The 23,233-nt window shown below is 41.2% G+C and overlaps 1 protein-coding gene across 2 annotated transcripts in view; it reads right to left on the bottom strand.

Moving 5' to 3' along the window:
• Positions 1-22,551, bottom strand: part of st14 (ST14 transmembrane serine protease matriptase) — a 43,751-nt gene extending 21,200 nt beyond the window's left edge. Inside the window, exons 1-3 of one of the 2 annotated variants that reach the window (XM_014156251.3) lie at positions 22,275-22,551; positions 5,132-5,279; positions 4,227-4,381 (exon numbers count right to left, since the gene is read on the bottom strand). In XM_014156251.3, the coding sequence (XP_014011726.1) occupies positions 4,227-4,381; positions 5,132-5,279; positions 22,275-22,301 (330 nt within the window). In that variant the 5' untranslated portion in view covers positions 22,302-22,551. Of the gene's footprint in view, positions 1-4,226; positions 4,382-5,131; positions 5,280-21,249; positions 21,459-22,274 lie in introns of those variants that run through there. The other variant, XM_014156260.3, reaches the window with a different exon arrangement.
• Between the last annotated feature and the right edge of the window lie 682 nt (positions 22,552-23,233).

The following is a 23,233-nucleotide window of genomic DNA, read 5'->3' as shown; positions in this document are numbered from 1 at the left end:
ACACTACCAAGTCAACCACACAGCACCAACACACAGAGAGGTGCATTGTTCCCTCAACAAAAAGAACTCTGTGTATTAGGGGTCAACCAATTAATTGGAATGGCCGATTAATTAGGGCCGATTTCAAGTTTTCATAACACTCGGTAATCGGTATTTTTGGCCACCGATTTGGCGATTAAAAAAAATAAATTGGGGACATTTTTTTTTTTAACAAGTTTATTTAACTAGGCAAGTCAGATTAAGAACAAATTCTTATTTTCAATGACGGCCTAGGAACGGGGGTTAACTGCCTTGTTCAGGGGGGATTCGTTTTTGTAACCTTCCGATTACTAATCCAATCCAACGCACGAGGAGCATGCATGGCAGGCTGACTACCTGTTATGCGAGGGCAGCAAGAAGCCAAGGTAAGTTGCTAGCTAGCATTCAATTTATCTTATAAAAAACTAGTTAACTAGTTAACTACACATGGTTGATGATATTACTAGTTTATCTAACGTGTCCTGCGTTGCATGTAATCGATGCGGTGCCTGTTAATTTATCATTGAATCAAAGCCTATTTCGCCAAACGGGTGTTGATTTAACAAGCGCATTTGCGAAAAAAGCACTGTCGTTGCCACAATGTACCTAACCATAAACATCAATGCCTTTCTTAAAAATCTATAAACAAGTATATATTTTTAAACCTGCATATTTAGTTAACCTGTTGGGGATAGGGGGCAGTATTTGCACGGCCGGATAAAAAACGTACCCGATTGAATCTGGTTACTACTCCTGCCCAGTAACTAGAATATGCATATAATTAGTAGATTTGGATAGAAAACACTAAAGTTTCTAAAACTGTTTGAATGATGTCTGTGAGTATAACAGAACTCATATGGCAGTCAAAACCCTGAGACAAATCCTAACAGGAAATGGAAATCTGATGTGTGGAATAACTTCAAACCTTTGCCATTGAAACACACAGGGGCTTATTAATCATTTAGCACTTCCTAAGGCTTCCACTAGATGTCGACAGTCTTTACAAAGTGGTTTGAGTCTTCTATGGTACAAACTAACCGAAAGAGAGGCTTTGGAACTTGGTCACAGGGGGAGGGCCATTTACTACTATGACGCGGCAGCCCATGGCTACCCTCCCCTTTCGAAATGTTTAGTAAGACAATGCAATCGTCCGCCTTGAATATTATTGAAGCTCTGGTTGAAAAAGGCCCTAAAGATTTATGTTATACAACGTTTGAACGAACTTAAATATATATTTTTTGCACATTCGTGACGACAAGTCCCACGCGCTACGGTACATTTTGAGTAGCCTTCGGAACGCGCTAACAAGAAGGAACTATTGGGACATAAATTATTAACTTTTTCGAACAAAACTACATTTGTTGTGGACCTGGGATTCCTGGAAGTGCCTTCTGATGAAGATAATCAAAGGTAAGGGAATATTTACAATAGTATTTTTGATGGTTCCACGATGGCGCTAACATGTATCGCCTAGCCTATTTTTCTGAGCATACCGCGTCGTTTATTGCAAAGTGTGATTTCCCAGTAACGTTATTTTTAAATCTGGCAAAGCGGTTGCATTCACGAGATGTGAATCTATAATTCTTTGAATGACAATATTACATTTTAACAATGTTTTCGAATAGTAATTTTGTAAATTGTAGCGCTGATTCACCGGAAGCATTTGAGGGAAAATCTTTTCTGAACATCACGCGCCGATGTAAAATGCTGTTTTTATATATAAATATGAACTTTATCGAACAAAAAATGCATGTATTGTGTAACATGATGTCCTAGGAGTGTCATCTGATGAAGATTGTCAAAGATTAGTGCTGCATTTAGCTGTGTTTTGGGTATTTGTGATGCATGCTAGTTGCTTTGAAAATAGCAGTGTGATTATTTCTGGCTGGGTACTCTCCTAACATAATCTAATGTCTTGCTTTTGCTCTGGGCAAGCGTCCCACCTTGCCCAGAGAGTTTAATATTGCCTGCTAACATGAAATTGTGTCACATCTCTAGCGTTCATTGCACGCAGAGTCAGGGTATATGCAACAGTTTGGGCCGCCTGGCTCGTTGCGAACTAATTTGCCAGAATTTTACATAATTATGACATAACATTGGCATAACATAACTCGTAAGCATTCATTCAGACAGCACTTTTGTGCATTTTGCCAGCAGCTCTTCGCTGTGTTTCAAGCTGTTTATGACTTCAAACCGGGTGGGTATAATTTGTGGAACGTTCCAACAGGAATCTAGTCCAAAAACTTCGTAAATAACAAGGTTGCCAAAAAACAACGCATACAAAGTTGTATAGCGGCAGAATAAGATACCGGGTAGTGAGTGGTCTATTTCATTGCGTTTTTCACTCATCACGTTTATTCCGAAAAATGTCTGTCCTCACTCTGGTTGCCTATAGACAAACATTAAGAATAAGCTACGTGGTGAGTTGATGCCTATTCGGCAGCTAGTTAGCTAAATTTGTATGCATTGCTACTTTGTATGCGTTACTTTACGTTTTTTGGAACAGATTCCTGTTGGAATGTTCCACAAATTATACCCACCCCTTCAAGCCTGTCAACTCCCAAGATTAGGCTGGTGTAACCGATGTGAAATGGCTAGCTAGTTAGCGGGTGCACGCTAATAGCGTTTCAAACGTCACTCACTCAGACTTGGAGTAGTTGTTTCCCTTCCTCTACATGGGTAACGGTGCTTCGAGGGTGGCTGTTGTCGATGTGTTCCTGGTTCAAGCCCAGGTAGGAGCGAGGAGAGGGACGGAAGATATACTGTTACACTGGCAATACTAAAGTGCCTATAAGAACAACCAATAGTCAAAAGGTATATGAAATACAAATCGTATAGAGAGAAATAGTCCTATAATAACTCCAACCTAAAACTTACCAGGGAATATTGAAGACTCATGTTAAAAGGAATCACCAGCTTTCATATGTTCTCGTTCTGAGCAAAGAACTTAAACCTTAGCTTTTTTACATGGCACATATTGCACTTTTACTTTCTTCTACAACACTTTGTTTTGCATTATTTAAACCAAATTGAACATGTTTCATTATTTATTTGAGGCTAAATTGATTTTGTTAATGTATTATATTAAGTTAAAATAAGTGTTCATTCAGTATTGTTGTAATTATCATTATAAATAAAATACAAAATCATTTAAAAAAATGTATTATAATATTTTTAATTAAGTCAAAAGAAGTCGGCAGATTAATCGGTATCGGCTTTTTTTGGTCCTCCAATAATCGGCATCGGCGTTGAAAAATCATAATCGGTCGACCTCTACTGTGTATTCTTAAGTCTTGCCAGTGGAGCCAATAGTGCATTGCCAGTGGAGCCAGTGGAGCCAATGGTCTTGCCAGTGGAGCCAATAGTGCGTTGGTTTCTGATTGGCTTTGTTAGTTCATTTGTATATACTGTAGACCCAATCACCAACATATAATGACACTTTGCTCTACTGCTTCTGCAATACATGGCCAGAGGATGCACTGAATGTACCAAGCAGAGAATAATGGTGGTGGTGTGTTCTGTTGTCACATTAATGCTCAGTGAACAGTCATCTAGAATTCCATTCAGACCACCTCAGTTTTCACACATACCTTACATTGTCACTCATGCAGCCATACATACTAAAGCAACGCCACACTGACCGGGAGTTTAGCAATAGCAGTTTATCATTGTCATGTTCCTAAGTGGCGATACACACATCTCCATTACTCCAATGAAAGGAAATGTTGGAGGAAATAACAGAGTTATTAGATGATGTCCTCTCTTCCAGTCCACCCACACAAATATGCCTTTAGCAACCTCCTTCCACCAGGGGAAAAACATGCTGCGGCAGATAGGTACAACAAACCTTACAAGAGTGAGAAACTGAATCTCAGTCAGTTCTGAACTCTGAAACCTGACTTAATACCGTACCTGACTTAAAGGGTATTGTGGGTGGAGGTTAACTTGGTAGAAGGGTATTGTGGGTGGAGGTTAACTTGGTAGAAGGGTATTGGGCCAGTCATCAATTTATCCATCAAAAGTTCAACAAATTTCAGCTTTTGACGCAGGCAAGAAACTGATTGGAAATGACGGATGTCTGTCTGTCATCTCATCACTTTTGTCTGTCACCATATGACCACCATAGAAAAACGAAATCTGTTCAAACTGTTTTTTAACAGAACATCACCAGGACATGGCATCTGAGCCTAAACCGGGGTCAAACTCACTATCTCTTCCAGGTCGTCTGCCAGCTTGTTGAACTCTGTGCTGGTGGGGTCCTCCAGATTCTGGTTGTAGGGCACATTGTCCAGCTTCATGTGCCCGCTATACACCCGCTGAGCTGGGACACGCTTCATACTTATGGTGGCAGCAGACTCCCTGCCTTTGACGGAGGAAAAGAGAGTGGGAGAAAGAGGAAGTCATTTAGAAACATTCTACATGCAACACCAATGACCTCCTCAAACTTCCAAAGATGGTTAATATGATTCTCTGCTGGAGCAAATAAAAAGAGAACAGGGATTTAGGAGAATTAGGAGTTTGTTTATCTCTCTGTAAAAGCCTCTTTGATCAGGCTGTAGAGTGCGCGTGTGTGTGTGACTGTCAGGGTGTTCCGTCTACTCTGCACCTTGCCACTTTACTCCCCTGAATTATTAACACCAAACAAATTAAGGCCTGTCAAACAAACAAGTTATCAATGGCAAATTAAAACTTCCAAACTTTCTAATTATTTCAGATATTTGTATCAAACGTCTAGGCCCTCAAAGAAGCAGTCAGGCAGCGCCTGTGAATGTGAAATCTCCTGGGTGTTCCCTGTAGATGGCAGGTTTAGATTGGCCATGGCAGTTGGCTAGGGCTGCCAACTCAAACCCAAGTCTTTCCGGTAGATTATAAAAAGCTGTTTGCCATTATTTACATTTCAGCTATCAATGTTCAGACTTTAGAAGAAACAAACCTCCCAGAATACTCCAGGACAAACAGAGGGTTGGAAATTAGCAACATTAGTACAGTTGGAGTCATTGAGCCACTTTGGGGCATCCTTTGCATTTTCACTCCGTCAGACTGAGTGATAGTACCTACAGTCTATGATTATTACATGCATTAATCTCAGACTACATAGTAAAGTTGTACTCACTAACAAAGAGCCAGATGAGGATTCCTGTCACAGCTGCCAAGGCAAGCAGAGCGATGAGGAGTCCCACTATCACTCCAGTCTTCTTCTTCGATGCCATCTTCTCTTTGTTATCCAGGAAGGTGACCTTCTCAAGCCGCCCGTTCTGCCCCTAGGTAGACAGAGGCAGACAGACATAAAGAGGGAGATAAGTTCATTTCTTACCTACATTTATATGATGAGATTACTAATACTCGAGATGTAGGAGTACAATAACATATCCAATGTAGAGTATATGTGAGTCATCTAACTTGCAGGACAACATGGTGATTGTTAGGAGATCATGGTTTCAGGATGATTTCAGGAAGAGACTGAACACTGAAGTACAAGGCAGTAACTATAGCCACTTCCAGACTCCAGTCTTACCATACGAGGTGAAAGTAATGACAGTGGACTTGTAAAAAGCTACAAAGGAAAAGCCAGTGACTTCAACGAAGAAACTAGAAACAAAGTGCCAATTCTACTTATCCTGGCATCAGAAAGTTCCCATCGTCAACATTTGAACAGTAACAAAGAACTAAATGAAAGCTAAGATTCTGTGGCTCGGCAACTAAAATCAAGAAGCAACAGCAGCTGCATTATCCCAAAGAGGAACTGATCCAACTCACGGTCCTCATCAAGAAGGGTTATGTATCACTAGTATAACCTAAGCAATACTTCTCACTTCACATTGAAGGCTAAAACCTTACTAGTGGATTTAAAAAGAGATGAGCGCAGAGACACACAGAGAGAGGGGGAGATGTCCTTGAGGTGTTGCCATGGAAAGTTCAGTGTGTGTCTGTCTGTCTATCAGTGCAGTAGTCAGATGTGTGGTGTGTGTAGGTCAGCAGGGGAAAGACAGACAATTGCGATGTTTGCGAAACTGACCGCAATCTGGATCATCACCCTGTATTAGACTAGACGCCTTTGCAATTCAGCGTCAAACACTGATTCACACCATAACAACAATGGTGTCTGTTTTACATTACTATGTTTTTGTTTAATTTGTAAATTAACAAAAAAATGGGGAGAATCACTGACAAGTTGAAACAGGCTCAGAACAAATCCTGACGTCAAAACAGGCCCAACCAGTTTAGTGACCGGAGAGCACACACGTTGCATTGCAGAGAAGACTTCCATGGCACTCTGTATGTGCTCCACCTTCTCTAAAGGAACTGTGAGCAAGTACTTGGTGACAACAACAATACTCCCTAGCCGCTGCCTCACAACGCGACAAAAACGTCAACAAAACGAAGCCGATTGTGGATTTCAGGAAACAGCAGAAGGAGCACGTCCCTATCCACATCGGCGGAACCGCAGTGGAGAAGGTGAAAAGATTTAAGTTTCTCAGCGTACTGTCAATCTGAAATGGTCCTAGAAAATAAAGGAAAGCCGCACACTAAGAGCTCAGATGCAAAAATGTAATAACCAACGTTTCGACAGCGAAGCTGTCTTCATCAGGGTATCATCAAACACTGCGAGATGAGTCATTTATATAGTGTCAAGAGACACACAGGTGTTTGTAATCATGGCCAAGTATGGCCTAATATCATTGGTTAACTCAAATATTTAAAAAAAAAATGGCATACAAAGAACATACAAGAAGACAAACAAATGGATAGCATACGATCATAGCATTTGTAGTCTAAAATGTATCTAACAAACAATTACAATGGCAAAATCACAATGGTCCACCCGCACATACAGGGACTGTTGCGCCTTCTTCACCACACTAAGACCCTTAAACTTCTACGGATGCACAATTGAGAGCATCCTGTCAGGCTGTATCACCGCCTGGTACAGCAACTGCACCGCCCGCAACCGCAGAGGGTGGCAGAGGGTCTGCCCAACGCATCACCAGGGGCACACTGCCTGCCCTCCAGGACACCTACAGCACTCGATGTCACAGGAAGGCCAAAAAGATTATCAAGGACAACAACCACCCGAGCCACTGCCTGTTCACCCCGCTACCATCCAGAAGGCGAGGTCAATACAGGTGCATCAAAGCTGGGACCGAGAGACTGAAAAACAGCTTCTATCTTAAGGCCATCAGACTGTTGAACAACTGTTGAACAGCCATGTAACGGGACCGCAGTGGATGTACCACCCGGTTACTCAACCCTGTTTTTTGTTGTTGTTATTTTTTACCTTTATTTAACCTTTTTAACTAGGCAAGTCAGTTAAGAACAAATTCTTATTTTCAATGACGGCTCTGTTCCCTGTTCAGGGGAAGAACGACAGATATTTTGTTTTTACCTTGTCAGCTCGGGGATTCGATCTTGCAACCTTTCGGTTACTAGTCCAATGCTCTAACCACTAAGCTACCTGCCGCCCCTCCCTGGTCACTTTAATAATATTTACATACTGCTTTACTCATTTCATATGTACAGTGCATTCTGAAAGTATTAAGACCCCTTGACGTTTTCCACATTTTGTTACATTACAGCCTTATTCTAAAATGGATTTTTTTTTTTAACTCAAGAATCTACACACAAAACCTCCACAACAAAGCAAGAACATTTTGCAAATCTATTAAATAAAATACAGAAATACCATATTTACCTAAGTATTCAGACCCTTTACAATGAGACTCAAAATTGAGTTCAGGTACATTCTGTTTCCATTGATCACCCTTAAGATGTTTCTACAAATTGATTGGAGTCCACCTATGGTAAATTGTATTGATTGGACATCATTTGAAAGAGACACACCTGTCTATATAACGTCCCACAGTTGACTATGCATGTCAGACTAGTCAGGAAAGATGAACGGAGCAAAGTACACAGAGATCCTTGATGAAGTCCTGAGCGCAATGGTGCAGGTTCTTAGACTGGGGTGAAGTTTCACCTTCCAACAGGACAACTACCCTAAGCACACAGCCAAGACAACGCAGGAGTGGCTTCGGGACAAGTCTGAATGTCCTTGAGTGGCCCAGAACCTGATCGAACATCTCTGATAGAGACCTGAAAATACCTGTGCAGCAACGCTCCCCATCCAACCTGACAGAGCTTGAGAGGATCTGCAGTGAAGGGGATTAACTTCCCAAATACAGGTGTGCCAAGCTTGTAGAGTCATACCCAAGAAGACTTGAGGCTGTAATCGCTGTCAAAGGTGTTTCAAGAAAGTACTGAGTAAAGGGTCTGAATACTTATGTTTGTGAGATCTGTTTTGTTTTTTTTGTTTTTTTTATTTTGTTTTTTTAAATCAAAAATTGTGTGTTGGGGTCTGAATACTTTCCAAAAGGCACTGTATATACTGTGTTCTATTCTACTGTATTTGTCAATGCCACACTGACATTGCTCGCCCTAATATTTATAAATATCTTAAAATGGCACTCGTGTGTGTGTGTGTATATATATATATATATATATATATATATATATAAATAAAAGATAACTGTACTGTTGGAGTTAGGAACACAAGCATATCGCAACACCCGCAATAACATCTGCTAAATATGTGTATGTGACCATTAAAATTTGATTTGATGTCATATTGACTCATGTGCATATAGTGACTCTCCATATCAGCCCTCTCTCTCCCTACAGTACTTCAGTATGATGGGTAAGTTCAGGGCAACCTGAGGCATAGGCTAAGATCTATGTGCCCTGCCCTGGGTCCAGGGTGTGTGTCCGAGTCCGCTTGCGCACGCAGACGACAGAGAGCGATTACAGAGCAGATAGTAATCACTGCACACAATTGCCTCTGCGCCTGTGGCCCAGCGTGGAGAGAAGGACCCGATCCACCATTAGGGACGGGAGAATCGCTTCGGTATTAAATCAATTTGTCAGAAGTGCCGCCCCTTAAGATGGGGGCTCAATTACACTGGTCTAGATGATAACTCATCGCAATTAAAGGCCATTATTACCACGCTCCGGCTCTCACACATGCCTCCTAATTGGAATTTCTAACAGCAATCATGGTCTGGAATTAAGGGAATCATTAGGGATGGGGTCAGTGAGCGCTCGGGGGTCGCTCTCTCCATCAGTCACCCTGATCACAGCCTAATAAAACCATGACATGCTTTTCGTCATATCCCCTTTGTCGCCATCTCTCTGCCCTCAAACAAAAATACTACTCCCTCCAGTTAGATCCATTTGTGAACTGTGCTGATGTCTTTCCAACTACAGGCCTCAGTAGGGTCCTATGATTACACAGGAAATGGTGTTGAATGCATTAGACAGTGGACACACAACTTTCACTGACAGTATAAACAGAAGAAAACAAATCAAAAACACTGCAAAAGCCTGTCACAGTGTATTGCCTGTAAAAAGAAACACCACTAAAAGGTAAAATACAGTGCCTTCAGAAAGTATTCATACCCCTTGACTTATTCCACATTTTGTTGTGTTACAGCCTGAATTCAAAATTGATTACATACATTTTGTTCCATACAGGACCCCATAGTCACAATGTTTAGACATTGACAAATTTATTGAAAACGAAAAACATAAAATATCGACTTTACCTAAGTATTCAAACCCCTGAGTCAATACATATTAGAATCACCTTTGGCAGTAGTTACAGCTGAGTCTTTCTGGGTATATTCTAAGAGCTATGCACACCTGGATTGTACAATATATTCCCATTATTCTTTTCAAAATTCTTCAAATTGCTTGTTGAACATTGCTAGACAACCATTTAAGTCTTGCCATAGATTCAAGCAGATTTAAGTCAAAACTGTAACTCGGCCACTCAGGAACAGTTACGGTCTTCTTGGTAAGCAAATGCAGTGTAGATTTGACCTTGAGTTTTAGGTTATTTCCCTAGATTCTGCCTGTGCTTACTCCATTACTTTTCTATCCTGATTAAACTCCCCAGTTCTTAACGATTAGAAGCGTAACAACACAGACATCCCTATGTTTGAAAATCTGGAGAGCGGTACTCAGCAATGTGATGTATTGGATTTGCCCCAAACATAGCACTTTGTATTCAATACAAAAAGTTAATTGTTTGCCACATTTTCTGCAGTATTACTTTAGTGCTTTGTTGCAAACAGGATGCATGTTTATGAATAGTTGTATTCTGTACAGGCTTCCTTCTTTTCACTGTCATTTAGGTTAGTATTGTGGAGTAACTACAATGTTGATCCATCCCCAGTTGTTTCCTATCACAGCCGTTAAACTCTGTAACTGTTTTAAAGTCACCATTGACCTCATGGTGAAATCCCTGAGCAGCTTCCTCCCTCTCTGGCAACTGAGTTAGGAACGACGCCAGTATCCTTGTAGTGAATGGGTGTTTATACACCATTCAAAGTGTAATTATTAACTTCATCATGGTCAAAAAGACATTCAATGCCCATCTACCAATAGGGGTCCTTCTTTGCAAGGCACTGGAAAACCTCCCTGGTCTTTGTGGTTGAATTTCAAATTCACTGCTCAACCTTACAATTATCTGTGTGTGGGGTACAGAAATGAGGTAGTCATTCAAAAATCATGTTAAACACTGTTATTGCACACAGAGTGAATCCATGCAATTTGTGACTTGTTTAGCAAATTTGTATTCAAATGTAATTTTATTGGTCACATACACATGGTTAGCAGATGTCATTGCGAGTGTAGCGAAATGCTTGTGCTTCTAGTTCCGACAGTGCAGCAATATCTAACAAGTAATATCTATCAATTCCACAACAGATACCTAATACACACAAATCTAAGTAAAGGAATGGAATAAGAATATATAAATATATGCATGAGCAATGACAGAGCGGCATAGGCTAAGATGCAATAGACAGTATAGAATACAGTATATACATATGAGATGAGTAATGCAAGATATGAAAACATTATTAAAGTGCCATTATTAAAGTGACTAGTGTTCCATTTATTAAAGTGGCCAATGATTTCAAGTCTGTATGTAGGCAGCAGCCTCTCTGTGCTAGTGATGGCTGTTTAACAGTCTGATGGCCTTGCGATAGAAGCTGTTTTTCAGTCTCGGTCCCAGCTTTGATGCACCTGTACTGACCACGCCTTCTGGATGGTAGCGGAGTGAACAGGCAGTGGCTAGGGTGGTTGTTGTCCTTGATGATCTTTTTGGCCTTCCTGTGACATCGGGTGCTGTAGATGTCCTGGAGGGCAGGTAATTTGCCCCCGGTGATGCGTTGGGCAGACCGCACCACCCTCTGGAGAGCCCTGCGGTTGTGGGCAGTGCAGTTGCCATACCAGGTGGTGATACAGCCTGACAGGATACTCTCAATTGTGCATCTGTGAAAGTTTGTGAGGGTTTTAGGTGACAAGACACATTTCTTCAGCCTCCTGAGGTCGAAGAGGTGCTGTTGAAGAGGCGAAGAAGAGGCGCTGCTGTTGCGCCTTCACCACACTGTGTGGGTGGACCATTTCAGTTTGTCTGTGATGTGTACGCAGAGGAACTTAAACTTTCCACCTTCTCCACTGATGTTCCGTGTGGATAGGGGGGGTGCTCCCTCTACTGTTTCCTGAAGTCCATGATCATCTCCTCTGTTTTATTGACGTTGAGTGAGAGGTTATTTATTTTCCTGACACCACACTCCGAGAGCCTCTCACCTCCTCCCTGTAGGCTGTCTCGTCGTTGTTGGTAATCAAGCCTACTACTGTTGTGTCATCTGCAAACTTGATGACTGAGTTGGAGGCGTGCATAGCCATGCAGTCATGGTTGAACAGTGAGTACAAGAGGGAGCTGAGCACGCACCCTCGTGGGGCCCCAGTGTTGAGGATCAGCGAAGTGGAGATGTTGTTTCCTACCTGCACCACCTGGGGGAGGCCCATCAAAGTCCAGAACCCAATTGCACAGGGCGGGGTTGAGAACCAGGGCCTCAAGCTTAATGATGAACTTGGAGGGTACTAAGGTGTTGAATGCTGAGCTATAGTCAATGAACAGCATTCTTACATAGGTATTCCTCTTGTCCAGATGGGATAAGGCAGTGTGCTGGTGATTGCATCGTCTGTGGACCTATTTGGGCGGTAAGCAAATTGAACTGGATCTAGGGTGACAGGTAAGGTAGAAGTCATATTCCTAAACTTTAGGTTTGCATCAACAAAGGGGTTGAATACTTAGACTCAGGACACTTTTTTTTAAATTAGTAAACATTTCTAAAAACATAATTCTACTTATTGTGTATAGGCCAGAGACAAAAACATCTAAGTGTAATCCACTTTAAATTCAGGTTGTAAAACAAAAAAAGGGTGGAAAAAGTCAAAGGGTGTGAATACTTTCTGAAGGCACGGTATGTGACCACTACAAGCACGAGGGGACATCTGGAGAGCTCACGGTATTAACTAAACAATAAGGCATAGTAGGACTGCTAGGCATACAGTAGGGTAGCAGCATATTAGTCAAACCAGTTAGACTGATGGGTAATGAGGTGTTCTGTACTGAGAGGTGTGGTTCAGAGAAATAGCTAACAATGACAAGCACCTTTTCACACAACCATTTGACGTTTGTAATGTAAACATACATATGTGCATCCTCTGTGTGTTTTTCTTATTGTATAGTAAATTACATTACATGATGTGGCTTTAGATAGTGGGAATGAAAGTCAAACCAAATCAATGAGTAGTCTGATTCAGCCTGCACAATATAACTGAGCAGAGCAACTGCGCTTTCAATAGACATGCATTCCATCTGTTTAAAGGTTAACTAGGAGTGTCAATGGTGGTTGTTTAAATCCTCAATCATTATCTATGTAGCACCTTTCCAATGGCAGCTCCACCAGAACTTTAGGAAGCTGCTGGTTGAAATCTCAGCCTAAAACTACATGGCTTAAGAGATCTATTTATGAAAGTGTAATGCATTTGTGAAAGCATATTTAAATGTGGACATTTCACATCAAACGTGACAACACTAACCATCTCTGGCTAGTAACATTAACTTTAATTGAAAATGTAGTGTTATAATTAAGTCATGATATAGCTATGCTTTGTTTATGACAATGCACATTCTAATAGTCCCCGTTATTATGTTATGGAACTTTGACCGTATAATAACCCATAACATTAGATTACAGATAAGTGGTAGAAAAATGGTCATGACAAGTGTCACTACTACAGACATTGTAGAGGTTATTTTGCTCTAGTACAATAACACCACCACATTGTGCTGAGTTAGTGTGAATTCTCTCTCCCTGGACCATGTAGTTACTAGGTGACTGGGTTGATTTAATAACCAACCTGCTCTACTGGTCATGTGTGAGAGACTGCAGTAGGCAGGGTTAACGGGCCATTCCACAGGACGGTCAGGAGACCGCAGACTGTTGGAGAGTCCCTGGCTGAATTCCTACCTGGGTGTCCCCTTACCGCTCACTTCCACTTTGACCCACACCGCTCACGCACTACCAGATAGAGAGCGAGGGGAAGAGGAGAGAGGACAGTGTGTGCTCTGACCGAAACAGCCACATTCCTCCGTAATCACACTCCACTGCTGACAGTGATCCTGTCTGGGAAAGGACCGGTCACAGTGACCTCACCTGGCCAGACCCTCAGCTCAATCTTGGGATCTCTGGAATTCTAAGATCAGAAAATTGCTGTTGTGCCCTTACATCCATAAACAAGGTGGATCCCCAAATGTAACGCATCTCCACATGTACCAATAGATCATCTGTGAACCAGTTAGTAGGGGAATATGCATTACTGGCCAAACCAGATTTGGTGGTGGTTATAATACTGGAATCACTTATGTTCTCTTGCTCCGTTTCCAGATATCCTTTCTTGAAGCACAATTTAAATGGGCAATCTGCAGTTCAAACAATAACAAAGTGGGTACCCCGCCACTGTTTGTGTAAAAAGCTGAGGTATATGAGGCCGGAGAAATATAACCACTCAAATTCATAGAAAAAGCTATGGATGCAAGGACTGACCATCCATTATAAATCAAAATTATAGATTTAACCATGTTGAGACTATAGTGTTTGTTTACATTTACAAATGTTTACAAACAGAACTAAAACAAGCTTATATTTGGGGTTCTGATGGGGTACGACAGTTGAACTAAGCTTATGAGGCATTTATAAGTAAGATTTTTCCAGAATCAATGGGTACACACTGACTACACCCCCCCCCCCCCCCGCCCCCGCCCCCTGCAATTTAGCTAACCAAAATAAATGACATCTTTACACAAATTCTTAGTGAAATAATTTTTCCCTTATTACAAAACTCACTCACTGTTATAAGTCACCCATGCATACACCACAAGAGATGCCACCAGAGGTCTCTTCACAGTCCCCAAGTCCAGAACAGACTATGGAAGCACACAGTACTACATAGAGCCATGACTGCATGGAGCTCTATTCCAAATCAAGTAACTTATGCAAGCTGTAAAATCAGATACAATTTTTAAAAAAAACAGCTCAAAATGCACAGGGACTGTGAAGAGACCCACACACACAGCCATACATACACACAATAGCATACGCACTATACACACACGTACACATGTATTTTGTGTTGTAGATATGTGGTAGTAGAGTAGCAGCCTGAGGGCACACACTTAATGTGCATCTGTTGTGAAATTTTATGTAATGTTTTTTTTATTGCATAAAACTGCCTTAATTTGGCTGGATCCCAGGAAGAGAAGCTGCTGCCATAATAAATACTCAAGAGGATTCACACAGGAAATCCTAAAATGGTAACTGAGGAAATTACAAAGGACAAATCAGGACTATGACATCATACCCCGATACTAAGGTGGATAACATACAGTGCCTTCAGAAAGTATTCATACTCCTTGACTTATTCCAAATGGTGTTGTGTTACAGCCTGAATTCAAAATGGACTACATTTATTCCAAATTGATTAAATACCCCATAATGACAAAGTGAAAACATGTTTTTGGAAATTTTTGCAAATATATGTAAAATGAAATATAGAAATATCTAATGTACATACGTATTCACAACCCTGAGTTAATACATGTTACAATCACATTTGGCAGTGATTACAGCTGTAAGTCTTTTTGGGTAAGTCTATAATGCTGTTTTTATATGGTACGAGATAGACAGTAGACAGCAAAGCGGATGTCATTGTTTTCAATGAGAGCACAATGGTAAATGCCATTGAGGCTGGCTGTGAATGCCGTCAGCTGCCACAGTAGATGGAACTTGCCACCAGAGTTCAAATATTTCAACTTTTGCTGTAGCGTTGTTTTATACCGGATGTTGATTTACCCATCTACCGATAGCTGCCCTTCTTTGCGAGGCATTGGAAAACCTCACTGGTCTTTGTGGTTGAAATTCACTGCTTGACTGAGGGACCTTACAGATAATTGTATGTGTGGGGTACAGAGATGAGGTAGTCATTCAAAAATCATGATAAACACTATTATGGCACAAAGTGTGAGTCCATGCAACATATTATGCGATTTGTTAAGCACAGTTTTACTCCTGAACTTATTTAGGCTTGTCATAAAGGGTTTGAAAAGTTGACTCAAAATATTCATCTTTAATTCATTTGTAAAAATGTCTAAAAACATAATTTAACTTTGACATTATGGGTATTGTGCGTAGGCCAGTGACAGAAAATCTCAATTAAATCCATTTTAAATTCAGGCTGTAACACAAAATGTGGAAAAGTCAAGGGGTGTGAATACTTTCTGAAGGCACTGTATGTCCGACTCATGGGTCATCTATGGTTGCCATAAAGTACCATTCTACAAAGAAAACTTGGGCTGAGAAAATAGAATATGATAGTGAGGAAACTTTATACACCTAACAAGAGACAGCCCCAGGTGTCTCAGCTTTCACATATTACAAAGTAATAAAAATATATATACAGTACCAGTCAAACGTTGACACCTACTCATTCCAGGGTTTAACTTTATTTCTTAATATTTTCTACATTGTAGAATACTAGTGAAGCCATCAAAACTATGAAATAACACATATGGAATCACGTAGTAACCAAAAGTGTTAAATCAAAATATATTTTATATTTGAGATTCTTCTAAGGAGCCACCCTTTGCCTTGATGACAACTTTGCACACTCTTGGCATTCTCTCAACAAGCTTCATGAGGTAATCACCTGGAATGCATTTCAATTAACAGGTGTGCCTTCTTAAAAGTTAATTTGTGGAATTTCTTTTCTTAACACGTTTGAGCCAGTTAGGGTAGTGATAATGTAGGGTGGTATACAGAAGATAGCCCTATTTGGTAAAAGACCAAGTCCATATCATGGCAAGAACAGTTCAAAAAAGCAAAGAGAAACAGTCCTTCATTACTTTAAGATATGAAGGTCAGTCAATGCGGAGAATTTCAAGAACTTTGAACGTTTCTTCAAGTGCAGTCACAAAAACCATCAGGCGCTATGATGAAACTGGCTCTCATGAGGACCACCATAGGAAAGGACAACCCAGAGTTACCTCTGCTGCAGAGGATAAGTTCATTAGAGTTGACAGCCTCAGATATTAAAGCCCAAATAAATGCTTCACAGAGTTCATGTAACAGACACATCTCAACATCAACTGTTCAGAGGAGACAGTGTGAAATCAGGCCTTCATGGTTGAATTGCTGCAAAGAAACCACTACTAAAGGACACCAATAAGAAGAAGAGACTTGCTTGGGCCAAGAAACACGAGCATTGGACATTAGACCGGTGGAAATCTGTCCTTTGTTCTGGAGTACAAATTGAAGATTTTTGGTTCCAACCACAGTGTCTTTGTGAGACGCAGAGTAGGTGAACGGATGATCTCTGCATGTGTAGTTCCCACTGTGACGCATGGAGGAGGTGGTGTGGGGGTGCTTTGCTGGTGACACTGCCAGTGATTTATTTAGAATTCAAGGCACACTTAACCAGCATGTCTACCACAGAGTATTCAGCATTCATACACCATGCCATCTGGTTTGCGCTTAGTGGGACTATCATTTGTTTTCAACAGGACAATGACCCTACACACCTCCAAGCTGTGTAAGGGCCATTTGACCAATAAGGAGAGTGATGGAGTGCTGAATCAGATGAACTGGCCTCTACCCAATTGAGAAGGTTTGGGATGAGTTGGACCGCAGAGTGAAGGAAAAGCAGCCAACAAGAGCTCAGCATGTGGGAACTCCTACAAGACATTTGAAAAAGCATTCCAGGTTAAGCTGGTTGAGAGAATGCCAAGTGTGAGCAAAGCTGTCATCAAGGCAAAAGGTGGCTACTTAGAAGAATCTCAAATATAAGATAAATAAAATGTAACACGTTTTTTGGTTACTACATGATTCCATAGTTGTTATTTCATAGTTCTGATGTCTTTGCTATTATTATACAATGTAGAAAACAGTAAAAATAAAGAAAAACCCTGGAATGAGTAAGTGTGTCCAAACTTTTGACTGGTACTGCATGCATACACAAATAAATAAAAATACAGGATGTGGCCAGGGCAGGGAGCTAAGGAGAAGTACAGAAAAGTAGGGCTAGGAATTTCCCGGGGCCTCAAAATACGATACAAAGGTGCCAATACGATATGTATTGCGAATCTATATGTATTGCAATTTGATACTGTGATTTTATTGCGATTCGATATTCCAAACATATTGCTCAACATGTGTCTGTTGCAGAAGAAAAATAGAGAGCCATGAGAACGAGTCTTGATCAGTAGTGGAAAAAAAAGTTCTGAAAGCAAATTGGCTCCCTTTTTTAAAAGATGGGGAACAAGCTACAGTGAGGGAAAAAAGTATTTGATCCCCTGCTGATTTTGTACGTTTGCCCACTGACAAAGAAATGATCAGTCTACAATTTTAATGGTAGGTTTATTTGAACAGTGAGAGACAGAATAACAACAAAAAAAATTCAGAAAAACACGTCAAAAATGTTATAAATTGATTTGCATTATAATGAGGGAAATAAGTATTTGACCCCCTCTCAATCAGAAAGATTTCTGGCTCACAGGTGTCTTTTATACAAGTAACGAGCTGAGATTAGGAGCACACTCTTAAAGGGAGTGCTCCTAATCTCAGTTTGTTACCTGTATAAAAGACACCTGTCCACAGAAGCAATCAATCAGATTCCAAACTCTCCACCATGGCCAAGACCAAAGAGCTCTCCAAGGATTGTAGACCTACACAAGGCTGTAATGGGCTACAAGACCATCGCCAAGCAGCTTGGTGAGAAGGTGACAACAGTTGGTGCGATTATTCGCAAATGGAAGAAACACAAAAGAACTGTCAATCTCCCTCGTTCAGGGGCTCCATGCAAGATCTCACCTTGTGGAGTTGCAATGATCATGAGAACGGTGAGGAATCAGCCCAGAACTACACGGGAGGATCTTGTCAATGATCTCAAGGCAGCTGGGACCATAGTCACCAAGAAAACAATTGGTAACACACTACGCCGTGAAGGACTGAAATCCTGCAGCGCCCGCAAGTTCCCCCTGCTCAAGAAAGCACATATACATGACTGTCTGAAGTTTGCCAATGAACATCTGAATGATTCAGAGGACAACTGGGTGAAAGTGTTGTGGTCAGATGAGACCAAAATGGAGCTATTTGGCATCAACTCAACTCGCCGTGTTTGGAGGAGGAGGAATGCTGCCTATGACCCCAAGAACACCATCCCCACCGTTAAACATGGAGGTGGAAACATTATGCTTTGGGGGTGTTTTTCTGCTAAGGGGACAGGACAACTTCACCGCATCAAAGGGATGATGGACGGGGCCATGTACAGTCAAATCTTGGGTGAGAACCTCCTTCCCTCAGCCAGAGCATTGAAAATGGGTCGTGGATGGGTATTCCAGCATGACAATGACCCAAAACAAACGGTGGGCAAACGTACAAAATCAGTAGGGGATCAAATACTTTTCCCCCCCTCACTGTATGAAGGAAAAATACTAGAGTTTTGGTGCAGGTAAAGCCAACAAGCGCAAAAATAATATTGCAATATCGTCAATATCACTACAGAAAAGGGGATCTGCTTTCCAGCAATCCTGACCCATACAAATTACCTATACAAATTAGTTAATTTGTTTGCACAAGCATCAATTTCTTCTACATCTTTCCACTAGTGACACTTGACTTGCAAAGAAAAATGTATATATTTCAAAACATTAGCAGTGGGTGAAATTGTTTTTGAAGAGCTAGAAATTAAAATCACCACAATATACCTACCTAACACACACACACACACACACACACACACACACACACACACACACACACACACACACACACACACACACACACCACACACCACACCACCCCCCCCCCCCCCCCCCCCCCTCTCTAACCAGTAATGAGAGTTGTAATGACTGTAGTGCTTCATGGTTGTTAATATCATTGATGAAAAGCAACTCTCTCGATTGGGTTCAGGGCTGTGAGGAAACAAATAATACCACACATAAAAATATGACATATATATAAAAAAGTATGTGGACACCGCTTTAAACATTTGGCTGAAATATCCAAATCCACACACTGCTGACAGGTGTATAAAAATGAGCACACAGTCATGCCATCTCCATAGAAAAACATTGGCAATAGAATGGCCTTACTGAAGAGCTCAATGACTTTCAACATGGCACCGTCATAGGATGCCACCTTTCCAACAAGTCAGTTGGTCAAATTTCTGCCCTGCTAGAGCTACCCCGGTCAACTGTAAGGCATGTTATTGTGAAGTGGAAACATCTAGGTGCAGCAATGGCTCAGCCACCAAAGTGGTAGGCCACACAAGCTCACAGAATGGGACCGCTGAGTGGTGAAGCGAGTAGCGTGTAAAAATCATCTGTCCTCAGTTGCACTCACTACCGAGTTCCAAACTGCATCTGGAAGCAATGTCAGCACAAGAACTGTTCGTCGGCAGCATCATTAAATGGGTTTTCATGGCCGAGCAGCTGCACATAAGCCTAAGGTCACCATGCGCAATGCCAAGCGTCGGCTGGAGTGGTGTAAAGCTCACCTCCATTGGACTTTGGAGCAATGGAAACGAGTTCTCTGGAATGATGAATCACGCTTCGCCATCTGACAGTCCGATGGACAAATCTGGGTTTGGTGGATGCCAGGAGAACGCTACCTGGCCAAATTTATAGTGCCAACTGTAAAGTTTGGTGGAGGAGGAACAATGGTCTGGGGCTCTTTTTCATGGTTCGTGCTAGGCCCCTCGGTTCCAGTGAAGGGAAATCAACGCTACAGCACACAATGACATTCTAGACGATTCTGTGGTTCCAACTTTGTGGCAACAGCTTGGACAATGCCACCGTGCACAAAGCAAGGTCCATAGAGAAATGTTGACGAGATCAGTGTGGAAGAACTTGACTGGCCTGCACAGAGCCCTGATCTCAACCTCATCGAACACTTTTGGAATGAATTGGTACACCGACTGCGAGCCAGGCCTAATCGCCCAACATCAGTTCCCAACCTCACTAATGCTCTTGTGGCTGAATGGAAGTCAGTCCCCGCAGCATGTTCTGACATCTAGTGGAAAGTCTTCCCAGAAGAGTGGAGGCTGTTATAGCAGCATCCATATTAATGCCCATGATTTTGGAATGAGATGTTCGACAAGCAGGTGTCCACATACTTCTGGTTATGTAGTGTACGTGTTCATCAGAGAACTGCTCTTAACAACATTTGTGTAAGCAAAGGAGCATTTTCTCTTAGACACAACTCATGAAAAGCTACTGCATGTACTAACTTACTGTGTAACCTGGAAATATATCAATGACAACCAGGATATCTCTGTGGACATCTCCATGACCCAATTCTACAGACTATACCAGCTCCTCTATGTGCAGCTAATGTTTAACTATCATTTCAGTATTTGTTACGGGAAACCTAGAGACAGTCCAAGAACTACGACAATGCATACTGTACAAACCAGGAAAACTAGGAGTACATTCCTGAGCATGAATGATCTGCACAAGGCAGCGCCCATCTCAACAGGTCACTCAGGGAAAACAGACTATATTATTCAGTATACCAGCAAGTATTCAGAATTATTGTTCCTTTCCCTTACAAATATGATATCCCTCATCTTGTCCCTAAAAAGTGCATGTTCTTTCAGAAGACTCCAACCTCCTGTTTGCTTTTCTTTTTTGACTGAGCTATGTAGTATTTCACAACCCTCACTTTTTAATCAACATGACTATGCAGGTGTATAAACATCAAAACCAACATTTATAATAATATCAAAATGCAGTGTGAGGAAGAGGTTTTCCATAGAGGAACCTACCTTCCCCCCCTCTCTAAACTCCTCTGTGCAGCGACTAACTTTCTTCTCAGTTGTCTTCCTCAGTGGGTGAGCAGCAGCGAGGCTGGAGGGGGATCGAGTCAGGACAAGTCTGGGATCCACAGGATATCAGAATACCAGCATTGTCTGGGCTGGGAGTGGGGACTCAATACTAAGTACTGTTACCAGGGGGCCGGGGCCTGCCCTTAGTACAGCAAGGACATGTAATTAGTTTGTGACCACTGAACACTGGAGGTATATGAAATCAATATGGCCGCCCTGACCAGTAAGGGAGATAGGGTACACAGAGTTGACATTAATTAGAGTGATGTGACTTAAACCATGAATGATTGGTTGATACATTTACACTTGTCATGTGTGTCTCTTATCAAAGTTTTTACTGTCTTTAAATTAACATAAGGGTGGAGAAATATCCAGACAGTCAAGATGGGGAGGGTCCCTGCGAACTTCGCTACAGGTGTTTCATTCATGTTATCCAGGGCTCATCTGGAAAACAGATGTAATTCTCAATGTGACTTCCCTGGTTAAATAAAGGATATCTTAAAATAACAAATCCTATCCTGTGTTCCTTCCTCCAACACACTTCTTCCTTAATTCATCAAAAAGACATCGCATTCAGACCTAATTATCTAACTTTAATTATTTATTTTAAATTAATTATGCCCATCCATCTCAAATTATATGATAATGAATAATTACCCAACATAAAAAGTTAACTATACAAGTTTAAAATTAACTGGGATAACCTGAAGGCCAGTGAGAAAGCAACGTACTTCCTGGAAGTGTTCACTTGTGGTATGTTGTCAATTAAAGTCAATTGGTTTGCCCTATATGGGCTGAGTTTGACAGGTGGCCCTTACAGAAACCTTGGTGACTGGAATGAAACGTTATGTATGTCTGTAAAATAGATGTTCAAATTAAGTTGCTAACAATGGCACAACAGTGGCGCATGGCGGACTTGGTTACACCGTTGTTCCTAAATGTATAATTTGTATAACAAAACTTACCTCGTATTCAAATCGTGCGGAATTCATTTTCTTTAATTACTTAAGAGTTAAATCCAGTTGGTAGACAGTTCAATCAAACAAAACGATTTAGAAACACGGGACAGTATTCCTCCCTCCCGAGGTCCAAGACGTTTCAAGTCAACGCGGGAGGGAGATTAATGGAGAAAAAATGTTTTCCTTCAATGACTCCTCTGGTTAAAAGTAGTGAAACATTTGTGGTTGTCGTGGCTGAGGAGTTTGTTTCAGTCAACAATTGTTTCTTGATACTGACCCTTTCCATCCACACCCACAACATTTAGCCACGCCCACACCTTTGTAAACGTCCACATCGCAAGGTGAGATTTGGGCCTGATGATCAGGAAGTTGCGATTTTACAGAACATTTCAATTAGAAGTAGTCTGTGTAAACAGATGCGGTTCTGTTATATCAGCTCTACAGGTAGGTAGGCTACATACATATATATCTTCTCGATATCAACGTTTCATAACAAATAGGTCTACATCACATCTTCATAACGCTGAGAAAAATATTGTGTCAAATTGAAAAATCGCTAATAAAGTATTGAAATGATTGAATAAACTGATACCCCACACGTAGAGAGCGAGACAATTATCTAACCTTGCGTGCCCCCTAGTGACCAAATACAGAATTTGGATTGGCATAGACATTTTTTATCGTTCGTATAATGAATGACAGGTCCATTGCTATACGGCTTTAACAGCGGTTGCCATCCAATTAATTTTGCATTTCCGACACCTACTAGACTGGAGTATAACTCCCTTATACGTTGCAAAAATATATAATAATAAAAATAAAAATAATACCCAATCATAACACTACACTCACTAAAAATAAATAAATACCATACTCCACTATTTAAATGTATTGTCCTACTTCAGGCCAACAGCCTGAAAGGATGGGACACCACCACTTAATACACCCTGTAACTCTTCTGACGT

Source organism: Salmo salar, chromosome 02, assembly GCF_965601325.2.
Source record: "Salmo salar chromosome 02, fSalSal1, whole genome shotgun sequence".
Classification (NCBI taxonomy): Eukaryota; Metazoa; Chordata; class Actinopteri; order Salmoniformes; family Salmonidae; genus Salmo; species Salmo salar.
Note: the sequence above shows the minus strand (reverse complement) of the source record. Positions and strands in the feature narration are given on the sequence as shown.